At 39.7% G+C, this 14,919-nt stretch overlaps 1 protein-coding gene across 2 annotated transcripts in view; it reads right to left on the bottom strand.

Moving 5' to 3' along the window:
- Positions 1 to 1,985: 1,985 nt before the first annotated feature.
- Positions 1,986 to 14,919, bottom strand: part of VIPR2 (vasoactive intestinal peptide receptor 2) — a 62,155-nt gene continuing 49,221 nt past the window's right edge. For both annotated transcript variants that reach the window (XM_040590218.1, XM_040590217.1), the window contains 4 exons: positions 13,391 to 13,482; positions 10,016 to 10,145; positions 9,888 to 9,929; positions 1,986 to 8,230 (listed from right to left, as the gene is read on the bottom strand). In XM_040590218.1, coding sequence (XP_040446152.1) covers positions 8,057 to 8,230; positions 9,888 to 9,929; positions 10,016 to 10,145; positions 13,391 to 13,482 — 438 coding nt within the window. In that variant the 3' untranslated portion in view covers positions 1,986 to 8,056. The remainder of the gene's footprint in view (positions 8,231 to 9,887; positions 9,930 to 10,015; positions 10,146 to 13,390; positions 13,483 to 14,919) is intronic.

The raw sequence follows: 14,919 nt of genomic DNA, 5'->3' as shown, positions 1-14,919 counted from the left end.
TTAACTCAATAGCATCGTGCAGTCCAAGGAATCCCCCTTGCAAACTGGAACAATCTTTATCCTGACATGGAGCCTCCACAGCAGAAGTCACCCCCTCAAACTACATGGACAAGGCAGTGTTGTGGGGAGGGTACACACAGACCCTGCCTTTATCCAGCAGGCTGCAGTTTGTGGTGTAGGCTGCTGCTTTTCCCTACGGCAGGCTCTTAGGCCTCCCACTGGGAGCCCAGTTTGTCCTCCTGGTCTGTACGCACTGCCAAGGGAAAACAAGATGTCCTATAACAGCAGCCTCGTTCTACAGCCCACACCCGAACTTGTGCGCACACATATATAAACAGACGCACACAGTTTGCAATACATTTTCTTTTGCTGTGTGCTGTAGTTCTTTGGGTCAGCTCTCTGACAGAGAGGAGGGGAAGGCAGCCAGTCTTTCTGACTCTCGCCATCCCAGTCGCTGATCTCATTTACCTTTTCAAATGTCTCGGAGGCTTCTTGGTACAATTAGAGAAAACCGGCAGCTTTGCTGTGGTCAAGCCTGCCTGTGGGCCAGTGGTTACAAGTACAGAGCTGAGACTCCTGCAGCCTGTGCTACACCTAGCACAATGATGCAGAAGTTACAGAAGCGTTTGCTTCTTGAAGCTGCTTCTTGAGTGCGGGCTCCCTTACAATCTCCCATCCCCAATATGCTTTTATTCTGGGGACCTGCATTCCTCTAGCTCCAGGAGTCTGTCAGCATCGATAGCATTAAAATTATCCAGAAATGTTTTAAAGGATCCATTTTTTGCATTTGACAGGACTCACTTGCCATGGAAACCTGCCTGCATGGTTGCTGGCACTAATGGGAATGGATGCTGCTGCCAGGGTCTGGGTTCACCTGCACCCTGGCTTTCCTGAAGGTTCAGGCCTATCAGCCCTAAAGCAGCTCACCTGCAGACATCAAGGTGATCTGGTTGTGGGGCTGCCCAGTTAGCAATGGGGGAGAGAGGAGGTGCAGTGGGCAGGGACACTGAAGCGCTTTGCAGTCATGTAATTGATTGCAAGGGTTCAGACTGGTACGCAGCTCACAGAGGCACACATGTAAGATGGGAGAGGTTGGCAGCTCAGGTCCCTCAAAAGGTCAGGAGACCCCTCTGGGTATTGTAGCTTCTGTAATACTTATGGAAACACACAGAAGGGGATGGACTTTCTGGTCCATAAGAGACAGCAAAACAGTGCTGCATGCTTTGTCCCTGTGTGGTGTTGCTGCTGAGGGAGACATGCTGCCTCATCAGGTGTCACCACCTCCTCCATGCATGCTCACCTCCCTCAATGGCCTCGCTAGCAGCACTGCCAGTGCCACCCCAGTGTGTCTCCTCTCTGTGCCCATTCCCATGGCAGCAGCAGCCTCGGCCTCTTGATTTTAGTGCAATACAATTCAATTTTAATTACATTGTTGAGGATCCCTGAGCTGCCAAGGCAGGAGGACCGTTTTCAGTTTTGAAAATCTGGTTTATGAGTGCATCTGATTTTCTAAAATGTATACATTACAGATACATATTTTTTAGGGAAGAAATACATGTTATATTATGTTCCCTCTTCAGAAAAGATCTCATGGCTTTTTAGCCATGTTTTAGCTCCATCATACTGCACTTCTGACAGGTACCTGGACAATTAAATTAAGCAAGACACAGTAAGTCAAAAATAGTTGCTGGCCTGGCCATTCAGGTGTTGACATACACAACATATGGGATCACCTGGGTCTGCTCTATGTGTGTGCCATTCTCACACCCCTGCGAGCACATCTTGGTTGCATGCAGCTATGTATCCTTCAGTGGAGTAGCTCAGGAAGGGGATGGTTTTCTTTAACAAGTGTGTCTTAGAGCTGTTGAATTAAAAACTGAAATATTGACTTAGCCACATCCTTCAGCATGGCTCTGATCCACTGAATCAGTAAGAAAATGGCATCATTTTACACATTTTTTTTAAAAACCCCACACAACAATTTCTGTGCAAAACTTTTAAAATTTTAATTCTCTGATTCCTCTTCAGTCCATTGTGGTGTTACTAACTACTATTATCTCCAATAGCATAAAGATGTAAACGCTTATTTGTTCACAGCTTTATATATAACATATCTCAGAGAAGGCTGTTAGGTATGTGACATTAAAAACTGAAAACAGAACAAAGCAAAAGAGCAAAACCAGAATAAAAGAGTGAATTACAGTATGAAAAGGAAATCTATTTACACATGTTAATCTATACAACTTCATAGTCTGTACATTCTGTAAAAAATAATCACATTCATTTACATAATGCTTAACTTTTACCATGCTTGACAGATAAAATTTCTCGATAAAGATGACAAAAGAGAATTTCAAAGCAATACTCATACTAATGTGCCAGGGAAATAAAGCTGCAGGACACCATAAAATTATTAGTGCTTTGGGAAATAAAGGGGCTTGGGACGTTTCAGTCACTGGTTTAGCTGACAATGGAAATGTTACTGACTTAGTTTTAACTACATAATATTATCATTGGGCAGAAGCCAGGTTCAACACAGAGTGGTTAAACTGTATCACACAATGCTCCTTTTGGATGTTACAAGAGTTCATCAGGATAACATTTATGTTAGAAAACTTCCCCCCACTCCCCACCCCTCCCATTAACAGAACAGCACTGCACACGAACTTCTGCTATTTGGTTATGCCAGGGTAGTACTGACAGCCCACAGCTTAGATAGGCACTCGTGGTAACCTGATGGTACTTCTATTAGTCAAAGTATTTCCTGTATCACTATGCGCAGACAGTAATTTCTCAGACAATAACCCTTATATACATAGCAGCTTTCTCTGCAGGTTACTTGCCGGTTCTTCCTTTCTACCAGGCATATTTAATGACTGATTTTTCATTAGGATGTCTGAAAAATCTGTGTAAAGTGAATTTGGACTTTATTCACAATCGCTTTGCTGAAATGAACAAATTAAGTCAACAGAGGATGTTCTTTCGAACTCACAAAAATAAGACAAAAATAATGCAAATGATGCTGCTCAGTCCTTATGCATAGCATGTGAGATGTGCACTTGGCAATGCCTTATATCAGACAGATCCTCTGGTTTGCTGAGGGTCTATGCCTGTTGCTTTCCCCTTCACCACGTTAAAGACAGAGGGAAGCCTGTCTGGGGTAAATCAGGACATGAAGTAGATACTACAGAGTAGGGTAGGCTACCTTCAACTTGACTGTAGAAGGCTTTTTGTAAAGCTTTTTTGCCAGCAAATAGTTATTGCTGCTACAGTACAATTCCAATGTATGCTTAAACTGGGTAGTTCCTCAGCGGCTGCCTGCAGCACCCATCGCCATGCTACTCGGGTGCAATCTGTTGGGCTCTCGTGCACTCCATACTGAAGTGCATGGAGTACTTAAATACATCTCAAAATCTTAAAATTTCAAGAAAGCCAGCACTTTCCAATGGCTAAAAGGGTACTCTCCAAAGTTATTTTGCAAAGCAAACTAATGCACCTGACCCAGAAACCAAAGCCAACATATTTTTGAAAAGTTTAAATGGCAAAAAACATGCCAGCAATAATCTCATTGCATGTTACTAGCCAGTTCCTGCTCAGTTAAAATGTAAAGTCAAATATTTCAAAGGTATGAACAGGTGAGCTGCAAGTGGGTGTGAGAAATATGGTTAATGGTGTCTGCAGTCCTGAAGGAGGAGATACTGAAATAATTTCTTTGCTTCTCTTGGCTGAAGCTATTATGAATGGAATGGGGCACAGAAGAGAATCAGGAAGAATATTTGAGAAAATACCTCACTGTCAGAATTTGAAGCATTTGACGTTCAGTTTCTCAAAGAGGAAATAAAGACATGATTTAAAGGGTGATTTACAAGAGACTTCACATAAAGAAGTAGTCTTTGTAGCACTTTGTTTTGGTGTATGAGCCTTCTGCAACAGACAAAAAGCCAAACACCTAACCCAAAACAACTGCAGAAAGCTGAAGCCAGGCAAATCAAAACACAACATAAGGCTCTTGGCTTTATCACGGAAGCCAGGCAAATCAAAGTGGGACATAAGGCTATTGGCTTCATCATGGAAGGCAGTCAACCACAGTGACACCCTACCAAATGAATGGAGGGATCCTCCATTGCCTGAACTTTTGAATCATGCTGCACATGTCCTGGAGGATGGCTTTGGCCAGCCCAAGTTACCTGGCTTAAAAAGGAGTGTCTGGGTAATATTAGCCAGATAATGGAATGGCCTTTTCTGGAGAGATTAGTCTTGCCTAATTTCAGATGTAGAGTGAGAAACCTAGGCACTAGCCAGCCACCCTGTGCTCATTTTATAGTAAGTGTAGAGAAAAAGGTGATTCAGCTTACCTACCTTAGATGCTCAGCTGAACATCGGATGAATCATCTTCAACTAGTGCCTATTTCTCTATGATGACTATGGAAGGCACTTAAAAAGAGTCTTTAGCTCAGAGACGGAGATCTAGCTTTCAGATATACCAAAACCAGGGCAGATGAATTTCACCTGAGTTTATCAAGCACCTAGCTGAAATTGAATCTGCAGAGAAAAATTTAAGTCAACACTCGCTATATATTTAGATTTTGATCATGGTTAGCAACTGGAGAGGCCCTCAGGCATCAGCACCAGGTAATGCTGACAAAAATGAATGGTGCCACCCTGGCAGCTCCAAGGAAAGTAAAGTACAACAATTAACCACAGTATGAGAGTGAATTGTATTACCATTCTTGTTTAGTAACTTTACATGAGTTGGTGCTGGCTTTTCAGTGGGGACAAACCCCAAGGTTTCCTGCTCTGAAGACTTTCCAACTCAGCTTGGACTCTGATGCAGCCAAAGGAAAAAAGGCAGTAAAGGAAAAAAAAAAAAAAGGGAGGAGCATGATGTCAGAAGGCTGTGCCGGTAAAGTGTACACTTGTCTTGCTGTCTTGACCTCCTGCCCTCATGCTGTTAGGATGAGCCAGAACTAGATTGAGGGATGACTGAGGCCAAATGATTATTTCTTGCATTGTCTTTTTGACTCTTTGTGTCACCACAGCACAGAGTAGGAGCATTTAACGCCACACCCCCTGTGCAAAATGCAATGACAGACAAAGCCACGAGAAACTATCTTGTTCCTGGGTGTTGTAAAGATGCAGAACATTGATCGAGTACTAGATTTGTCAAACTGCTTTGCAGCTTTTATATATGTTTAATATGATGTGTATCTGTGCGTGACAAGGCAGCCGAAGTCAAACAGGTGATGATGGGGTTGATGCTGTAATGTTGCATAAAATTATTTGGAAATCAGAATTTTCTGGGAGTAAAAACAAGTGAGCACAGTGCCCCGTAGGCCTTTACAGACATAAAAGTGCTTGCACCAAGCATTATGAAGTTAAACTGCCCCCCAGAAATCTATTTATTGTATTTCAATTCTATGATTTTTGATAGAGGGATAAGGTACTACAAAGTACTGCACTTTTCACTGGTTAGAAAGAAGAATAAACACAGCATCACTCTCCCTTGTGTGCCATTCTTCAATGTCCTTTACAAACTTAGTGATATAACCTATGTTCTCCCACTGGTGCAACTTCATTATCTCATATGACATTAGTCCCTACATGAGAAGTAGAATTAAAGCCAAATGCATCTGTGGCCCTGGTAAAGGAAATTATGCTGTATCATTGCAACTTAAAATGTATTTTCTTTTTTAAGATTTTCTGTTTTATAATCCAGAAATTAAAATGCAGATTGTCTCCATGCTCACCTAATAAGGACAAAGATAGTTTTTGCTGTGATGCAATGAATGAAAAACATGTATAATTAGTGATGCACCACACAGACTGATAGAAATGGTTGCTTGAAATCTCTGTTTCTACACCATCATTCTGTCTGTGTGCTAACTCACTCAAAAAACACCTTTTCAAAATAAAGATGAGTACACTTGAATGCTTGTTAAGTGTGACTTTCTACCCAAGAAAATTTGGGAAAAAAGTACATCCTGCACGTCACATCTCAGCGAGCTAAGTAATCACAATGCCACTTGAGACAAACAAGCCTAAAGTGTACAGATGTCTTTAATTTAGGTATAGGAGCAGCCCCCAGAGCTCCAACATGTCTTCATATATTTGCAGTTAAGAGTTTGTTGATAAGGTTCTACAGAGATCCAGGAAAAATACTGAAGTTTAGCAGTGGTTTCTGAGTCTGAAGCCTTTGGGAATATATTTAGTTTAAATACGTGTCTAGAGGCGCATCTTACAGACCCCATGGGACTGTCATTAGGCGGCCTACTTCACTCCAGAATCTCATGGTTCACCTAGGGTCAGCAGAAAACGTGCTGACTGGAGGTGATCAGTAGCTTCTTTAAAGTCAAACCGGAAAGTAATAATTCCTCAAGTGGTTGTTAAGTCAAATGATACCTACTACGTAAAGGTTGGTGTCACATAAGATTCACAGTTACTACCAGTTCTGCAGTACTCATGTGAACCACGGGGCCTTTTCTATCTTTGGTCTGACATAACTTTGTATCACTCCAGGGTAATCCTGTTAAAATAAATTGTGTTTGACTGATAAATAGTTAAATTAAGTCAGACCGAAAGGTGTATGGATACTTTGATGGCTGCCAACAATATTTCCAGCACTTGTAATATCTTCCAGAATGTACATGTATGCGTGCCAAGACATGCCCTTGCTGCTGTTCTTCCCTTTACCTGGTAATATTACGGACCTTGGATTCTGCTAGTGCTATACAATCTGTTATCTGAAATATCAGGGCAATTATTTTTATGGATCAGAGGTGCTCATGCAAATACATATTGTTCCTACTTGCTGTTTAGAGTGGACATGGTTAAACGTGACATGGAAAGTAAACATCAGTGGGTTTATTTCTCTTAAACAGTGCAAAAGTTCTGTGTATATTTATAAGAATCTGTCAGTTCTATGTCTTTTTTTTTTTTTTTTTTTTTTGCAAAGTGGCTACATAAGATGCTTGGCGTTGTTGAGAATTCCTTCTATTTATGCCTTTTATGGTAATTTTTAGGGACTCTATCTCATTTGTTTTGCTGGAGTCATGGTCGGGACTATATTTTAAATCAGTTCAGAGATACAGAGGATAATTAAGCTAAAAGAATTTACATTATTCATTAAATGGGAGTTGTAACTTTATTGCGATAGTCCTTGTTTTAGCTGCCGAGTATGTACTTCTAGAGACACATTCCAATGAAAATATTATATTAAAATGATATTTTCAAAGGGTAATATGCTATCCAAGGTTGTTCATCCTATGCCAGACTGCTTTAGCAATAAAGCACCTCTTCAGAAAATTGTTTAATAACAGATAAATACATATTTCTGATTTTAAACAGAAGAGAAGAACTGATTGCAACAGCACTACTGGAAAATGCTGATGCTTTATCAGCCCTTTCTGTATGGACTACAAAGGTAGCTCTACTTTCTGCATCTAAACATACCAACAGGATTGGAATCAAACTCTGTAGAATGTAACCTCTGAAATGTATACAACTGGCCAAGTACTACCTTTTTTCCCTCTGCATAAATAATGTTAATAATCTCCTGGATTAGCACACTAAAATCCCAGTGCGGTTAATTATAGTCTTACGTTATTTATTTTTATTTTATTGTCCATAATTAGGAAAGAATTTCCTAACCCTTAAGGAAAGAAATCTCTCCTTATTATAAATAAAGTGTAAGAAATTTTCTTGCTTCCCATCTTAAATTTTCAACATGTAGCAAAGCAGTCTGCATGGAACAGGATACCATACATCTTTTAGATATATTGGAGAGTAAATTTACTCATTATAGTAAATGAGGTTTTGAATAGTTATGGCTAGTAAGCAGCAAGAGAACATCAGAATTAATATGAATACCATTTAAAAAAACCAGAAAGCATCCACAGGGCAGGTGTCTGTATTAACTGGTTGGCCGCACAAACCAATTTCTCAAATACCAACATGTAGAAAGGCAAAGCACTAAACTGTACACTTTATAAAATATCACATCAAGCTGCATAATGAATGACATCCCATAGGTTTTCATGTTTTGGGGGACATAGCTGATTTATATCATGGTGGTCTCTGTCTGCATAAATGAGTGAGCCCTTGAATTCCGGTGAAGCTGGGAAACACTTTCTGATCCATTTCGAGAAATCGAAGAGCTGTGGAATCTGTAATCCCTGCCTGCTGTCTGCTTCCAGCACAAACTCCGCCATTTTCTTTTCAGCTCCCCTTGCACCTGTGTTAAAAAGAAAATGCACGAGATGAAAATGTTCTTTTACGTGAGGAGCTTTTCTATGTTTATTGGCTGTCAAATAGGGATCTCCAGGAATAGAATCATAGAATGGTTTGGGTTGGAAGGGACAATAAAGATCATCCAGACCACCTCCCCTGCCATGAGCAGGGACATCTTTCACTAGACCAGGTTGCTCAAAGCCCCATACAATCTGATCTTAAACACTTCGAGTGATGGAACATCCACAGCTTCCTTGGGCAACCTGTTTCAGTGGTCTCCACCACACTCAGAAAAAATTCCTTCCTTAACATGCAATCTAGATCTACCCCCTTTCCGTTTAGAACTGCTACCCCTTGTCCTGTTGCTGCAGGCCCTGCTAAAAAGTCTTTCTCCATCTTCCTTATAATCCCCTTTTTTTATACTGAAAGTCTGCAATAAGGTCTCCCCAAAGACTTCTTCAGGCTGAACAATTCCAACTCTCTCAGCCTCTCTTCATAGGACAGGTGTTCCAGTCTTCCGATAGTTTTTGTGGTTGTCCTTTTGACTCGTTCTAACAGGTCCACGCCATTCTTGCACCGAGGACAGTCACCTCTCTTGATCTGTTGGCCACGCTTCTCTTGATGCAGGATACAGTCGGCTTCCTCAGCTGCGAGTGCACATTGCTGGCTCATGTCCAAGTTTTCATCCCCCAGCATCCCCAAGTCCGTCTCGCTGAACAGCTCTCAAACCATTCATCCCCCCATTTGAACTGACATTGGGGGTTGCCCCAACCCAGATGCGAGACCTTGCACTGGGTCTTGCTGAACTTCATGAGGTTCGCGTGTCCTCACTCCACAAGCCTGTCAAGGTCCCTCTGGGTGGCAACCCTCCCCTCTAAAGTATCAAATCAGTTTTTACAAAGATTACAAAACAGAGGCAAAGACTGTGTCTGTGCTGTCTGTAAGGAGATGCCCCAAGGCCACTTTCAAAATCAGTTTTGTATCACTTGTGCTGCAACATTAGCTTTTGGTATCTAGCTATTAATCACACATATTTAAAGCAGAGAATCAAATGATTAGCCCAGCACCAAGCATCTCATGAATATCAAAGACCAGAATAGCACTCAGGAGACCTGACTGCCAATTCCCTGTGCAAGCAGGTGTCGTCTTCAGACAGATTCTTCCTGTCAGACGCTGCATGCTGTTTAATGTATTTTCTACTTAAAAAGTGGCTGATATCAAAAGGAATTCCTTGCATCTCCCTCAGTTGAGATTAGGAAAGCTGTTACATGCTGAGTACTTCCGAAAATCTGCTGCTGCTCTGGGGGCTGGATTCTGTCAGAGGACTATGCCTAAATACTTACTAAATGGTGTTTCAAGTTTTAGATAAATTTCTAGACTTGTTGCACCACACTTGCACAATCCACATTACTTACAATGGATCTAGAATTAGATCATGTTAAATAACAGAAGACACATTTACTAACACCTCGGTTTCAAACAGGTCTTAACTCTTCACCCAAATACACTAATTTCTCCTGTTGTACATAAACATATATTCTATAAATAGGAATGCAAACAACTTCTGAAACAGCTTCATGTATCAGAGTGAAATTAAAGGGCCACTTATACATTTACTAAAAACAGTATTTAACATCCTCCGTAGGAAAGGTGAGACTTACTTCACTGTTCAAAAAACAATACAGGACTGCAACAATCAACCCCTGGAATGAGACAATATTTGTAAGTTAGTAGGCAGCACCAACCTAGGTCAATAAAACGTCTTTCGAATAAAAACTTTAAAATTTACCTGAAAAGATCCCAAACACAACTCAAAGATTATTTTATAATTATTGGAACTGCGGTCAGGAAACAAAGCAAACACTGTGTAGTGAACTCCAAATAACGGAATAAGCAACAATGTGGATTTTGCGAGTCTCCTGGGTAAATAAAAGAGAAAAAGCTGGAGTTTAATGATGAGCTCTTGTTTTTCTAAGATAAGAACCTGATGCAATGTTGTTTACATCAAGCTTGTATGACTTCAGATTTGTAAAGAGTCTCACTAAAGCATTGTTTATTGCAAATCGTTTTCCTGTCAGGTTTGCTATGACATTAGCCACATAGTAACCTCTTAACTCAAAGTGGGCAGTTGCATGTTATACTTGCTCTTGCTGACCTTCCAGCTTTTCAAAAGCTGGTAAAAGGCTACAGAGCCCCTCTAAACCAGCCGACCCTTTTTCAGCTGCCCTCTGGACAGCAGCAGGGTGTAGGACCTGTCCTCTGCTGTGTCCCTGACATAAAGCCAGCTCCCAGCCTGGTTTCATGGCACATTTTTTTGGCGTGGGGTTTTACTGCATTATTCCAGAGGACCGCATCCCACAAAGTGTCATAAACTGCCCTCAGATCTCTCACGATATTTTTTACCTGGCGTAATGGGTTCAGAGTGGAAAGGAATAATGCTTTGCTGCAAAGTTATACTGGTAGATCCTCTTGTATGGGAAGCAAAATCTCTCTTTTGAAATTAATTGATGTTAATTTCCTTTAAATGTGCGACCATATGGTTAGTCTGTGTATTGCACATATACAATATCCAAACAGTGCCTAGAAAATGTAATCCAGAGTAATCTCAACAGTGAGATTTTCAGGAGCAATTTCAGATTTACCCTGAAATACTAAAATCTCACAACCACAGTGATGGTATTAAGCACATACCATTAGCTAGTTTTTAATGTTGTCAATTACATAATAAATTTTAGCACAATACACTACTGAAGTTAAGGAAGGAGAACTTCAAATTATTAAGCACAGCAGCTCTGACAAACTGCCTGTGAAACCACTGAAATGATGCATTGCTAATTATCCCTTATCTGTCACTTATTTCACTCTAATAACATCAATTTTATGTATTACACAGGGCTAGTCATGCATGATTATGGATGTCTGGTATCAGATAAAATTATGAAATTATAATGTAGAGTCCCATAATTCATCACTGTCTTGATGAATATAACTTGATTTCACAATGAAAGGATGCTGTTGTGAATTTACCTATTTTAACAGAAAAGTCAAGGTATTTCAAGCAAATTTTTTTTCTGTGTCAGTCTTCATGGCCTGCCTTTGCTCATAATGTCTCAGTGGCTGCATCTGTTTATGTGGAAATAATCGGTTTTGACAGCAAAGTTTCTCAAGAACAGTAAAACCTTCACATCTAAAGGTGATGCCAGTAAGTGGGACAAATAGGGTTTCCTTAGCAGAAGAAATTCATTTACAACTGGAGAATATGACGATGCATCAAATTTCCCCGTTTCCCAAGTGAAAAGGAAAACTGATTTTATTTGAACTTAACATTACCCACTGCAAAAGTAAAATGAGCAATGAAAAGGGTGGAACAAGGTACAAGCAAGTGGGACAGAGGAAGGGAAGAAAAATGGTGACTTGTATGAGTAGTATTCATTTTAGATTCATGTCTCACTTTCACTCCATTCTTGTTTTAATAATTTTTGTCTAGCTGATATTACTTTATACTGCAGTTACATTTTAGTGAAGAGACAGGCAAAATAACCTTATTCTTCTCTGTATTTTAGAAAATTCATTTGCATTTTGAAAAACAAGCCTTCCAAACCTTTAATTTGCTCTGTAGATGCAGTGTTTCTTGAGAAGGTTAATCTACTGTTCTCCTGGGTATCAGCTAAAGACTATCCAATCCAAACTTAATCAGGCAATCAAATGCTAAAAGTAAAGAATTCACAGGGCTGAATAACGAAGGATAAGGTCGCTGTTAATGAACATTTTTTACTATGAAGCACTAGAGTAAACTGTGGAAAATGATGAGACTGATAGGAAGGGAATGTCTCATTTTCATAAAATACATAAATACCATGGGGAATCAAAGAAAAGTTCCTGTCACAGGAAGTAAACTTGAGGAGTTTTCCTGCCCATAGGTTGGTCATTGTGCTAAATAATAATGCGGCAACTGCGTAATTTCATCTCAGTTGACTTGATTCTCCCACATTTCGTTAATTCACGCAGCAAACACAAAAAAGGACCTTTGTAGCTCTATGAAGCAAAGCATTATGTCAATCTAGTTGTGTTGCCTTTCCTGCGGCACATCAGAATTCTTCACTTTTTGCATCAAACGTGTCACGTTGTTTACAAAACACATCAGGTCTTAGATCTCTTAGTTTTAAAGATATGCTTTACTTCAGCACGCCATGTTTTGTCTGCTTTTAGGACAGAAATTCAGTATTTCTTAAATGAAGAAAAGGCATTATGCAGGAGCACATTTTCAAAGTCCATTTGCATGGGTTTGAATTTTCAGTGTTCATGTTAGGTTTTGTCATTGAAATATCGTATTAACGTCCTAAAGTGTCAAACTCAGTGCCTATTTCTGGGCTTTAAACTAAGACCTACTACAACAGACTCTTCGATCCTGGATTACTGTAACCAGCAGGTATTTAAATAAACAACAATAACTGATACGGAAATATAATAAAGAACAAATCCAATTTTAACAAAGTATTTAAATTGCCCCCCAACGTTCCTTGATTCTGAAGCTGTGGCAATGATGGATGTTAGGATTTGACGTTCAAACCAAACAAAAAAGAAGAAAGTCTAAACAGAAATGAAGTTGAGCTAAGTTAGAAACTATTGCTTTCCTCAAGAAAAATATAGATGCTATTTTAAATCAACATAAAACATTACATTTCATTTTTAACTTTCTGGAAACCACATAACTTCTTTCCAGCTCTTAAAATATATGTAAATATCACAAGAAAAAGTATTTTAGAAACAAACAAACAAACAAATGCTATTAAGGAGGCTGAAACAGTGTTTTGATATTGAAATTTTTGTTATGTCAAAATGAAATTTTTACACGTTAAAAGAAAGATATTACTCTCCATATTTTTTGCATCAGCATATTCATTCATGGGTTAAACTCCAATTCGAGAATAGCTTGTTGGTCTTTATAAAATTGTTTATTTTTTATTGAATTTAGTGTTTGACAAAACAATTAGGTTCATCTCTATTTCAGCATAGTGATAAGATCTTCATTAAACCACATCTAAAATATTCCTAATTAAATGTAATTATATTATCACAGAAATTGTTGGTAGCAGGTTTTGGCAGAGGAAATCTTACAGAGATTATTTTGGTTCTGTATATAATATCAAAAAATATGACTCACTTGTACTGTGACTGGTCATTTCCTCCAACATCTGGAGATCTTAACTTCTGCAGTAGGATTCTTATAATACTAATGAAAAGTATAAAATTCACCTACAAAAAAAAAACCAAAAAAGAAAAAAAACACCCAAAAAGTGATTTCTGACTTCTGCACTCAACATGCAGCACAAAGAAATGCTTATTAAGTTGGACAAATCAACTCAGCAGCGGGTGCTATGTACCTCCTGCCAGAACACATCCAGCTCTACGCTGCCAAGCCTACTGTCTGTGTTCTGCCCCACTAAGTTTGTTACGTCCAGTGCACCTCTGCATTAGCCAGGCTGGCAAAAGCTTTTGAAAGCCCCAGTTGTCAGAAATGCCCTCCTTTCAAAATCTCAGCTGAAGACAGGTTTGGGACATGCAGGATGGGACACTGCATGCAATTTGGTACAATCAAGCATTGTCCTAAATTGTCAGGTGGATTCACAACTGGAAACCCAAAGGAAAATGTAAGTCCGACACACTGACCCTCTCTCTCATGCCTCTCACCTTGACTTTATTATTTTCTGTCTGAATTAGGGGAAGAGAAGATCATTGCACAGATGATCTGTCCACTCCAATCAAGCACAGAAATGGCCTTTCCAAGTATCTGTCTGTCTTGGGTATTGATGCAGACATTATCATGAAGGAACTGAGTCCTTGCAGTCTAATTCTTGTGACAGCCCTCTGACATACAACAGTAGTAATATTTTATTTCACATTTCATTTTCTAGAAAGGCACTTGCATAATAAAAGTTACAATCAGACCCCAATCAATCTAGAAAATTGAAATATAAAAATCAGTAGTTCCCAAGTTTTGCTCCCATTATTCGTTCATCCTTGGCTTTTGGCACCTTGTGTACACCAGCTCTTCTGGTGCTGGCTTGTTTGGTGCAGTCTAGAAAACCACACACTAAATGCAGCATGCCCGTACTAAACTGAGAGAACACCTGGAAATCACGCCTTCACAGCAACAACTATTCTACTCTTCGGTTCTTCACGCTTCCTCCTCCTAAAGATTTTCAATATTAGCTGCATTGTGGGCTTGCTTTCATACCGTTACATAAGACAGTCAATGAGGGTTGTCAGCTTAGGTGTTTTCTCCTTTATCTTCCTGGAATTCAGCTTCTGTCAGAGTTTTTCTGTCTTCACCTCATTGACTACTTACACAGATGTCCTTCCTGCTACTGAAGCCATTTTTTATTGCTGGTTACCCTTTCCACCATTCTCTGAGAGTCTTCCAGTCTTCCTACATTCTCAAGCAGACTCAAGGCACTGTGTAAGTGAGTACGATCTAAGTACATCATACTTTTATTGAGAAGCATCACAACTCTTTCACAACACCTATCCAAAAAACTTGCAATGATCTGTTTTCATTGTTGAATGGCAGGCAGCGCTGACCTCATTATTCAGATCTGAATCTTCAACTTCTCTTTTTTTTTCTAGAAGATAATAGGAAATGTTGAGGCTTATCATGTGTACGCAAGTTGAAAATCATGTTCTCATGGATGT

This window comes from Falco naumanni, chromosome 4, assembly GCF_017639655.2.
Source record: "Falco naumanni isolate bFalNau1 chromosome 4, bFalNau1.pat, whole genome shotgun sequence".
NCBI classification, from domain to species: Eukaryota; Metazoa; Chordata; class Aves; order Falconiformes; family Falconidae; genus Falco; species Falco naumanni.
Note: the sequence above shows the minus strand (reverse complement) of the source record. Positions and strands in the feature narration are given on the sequence as shown.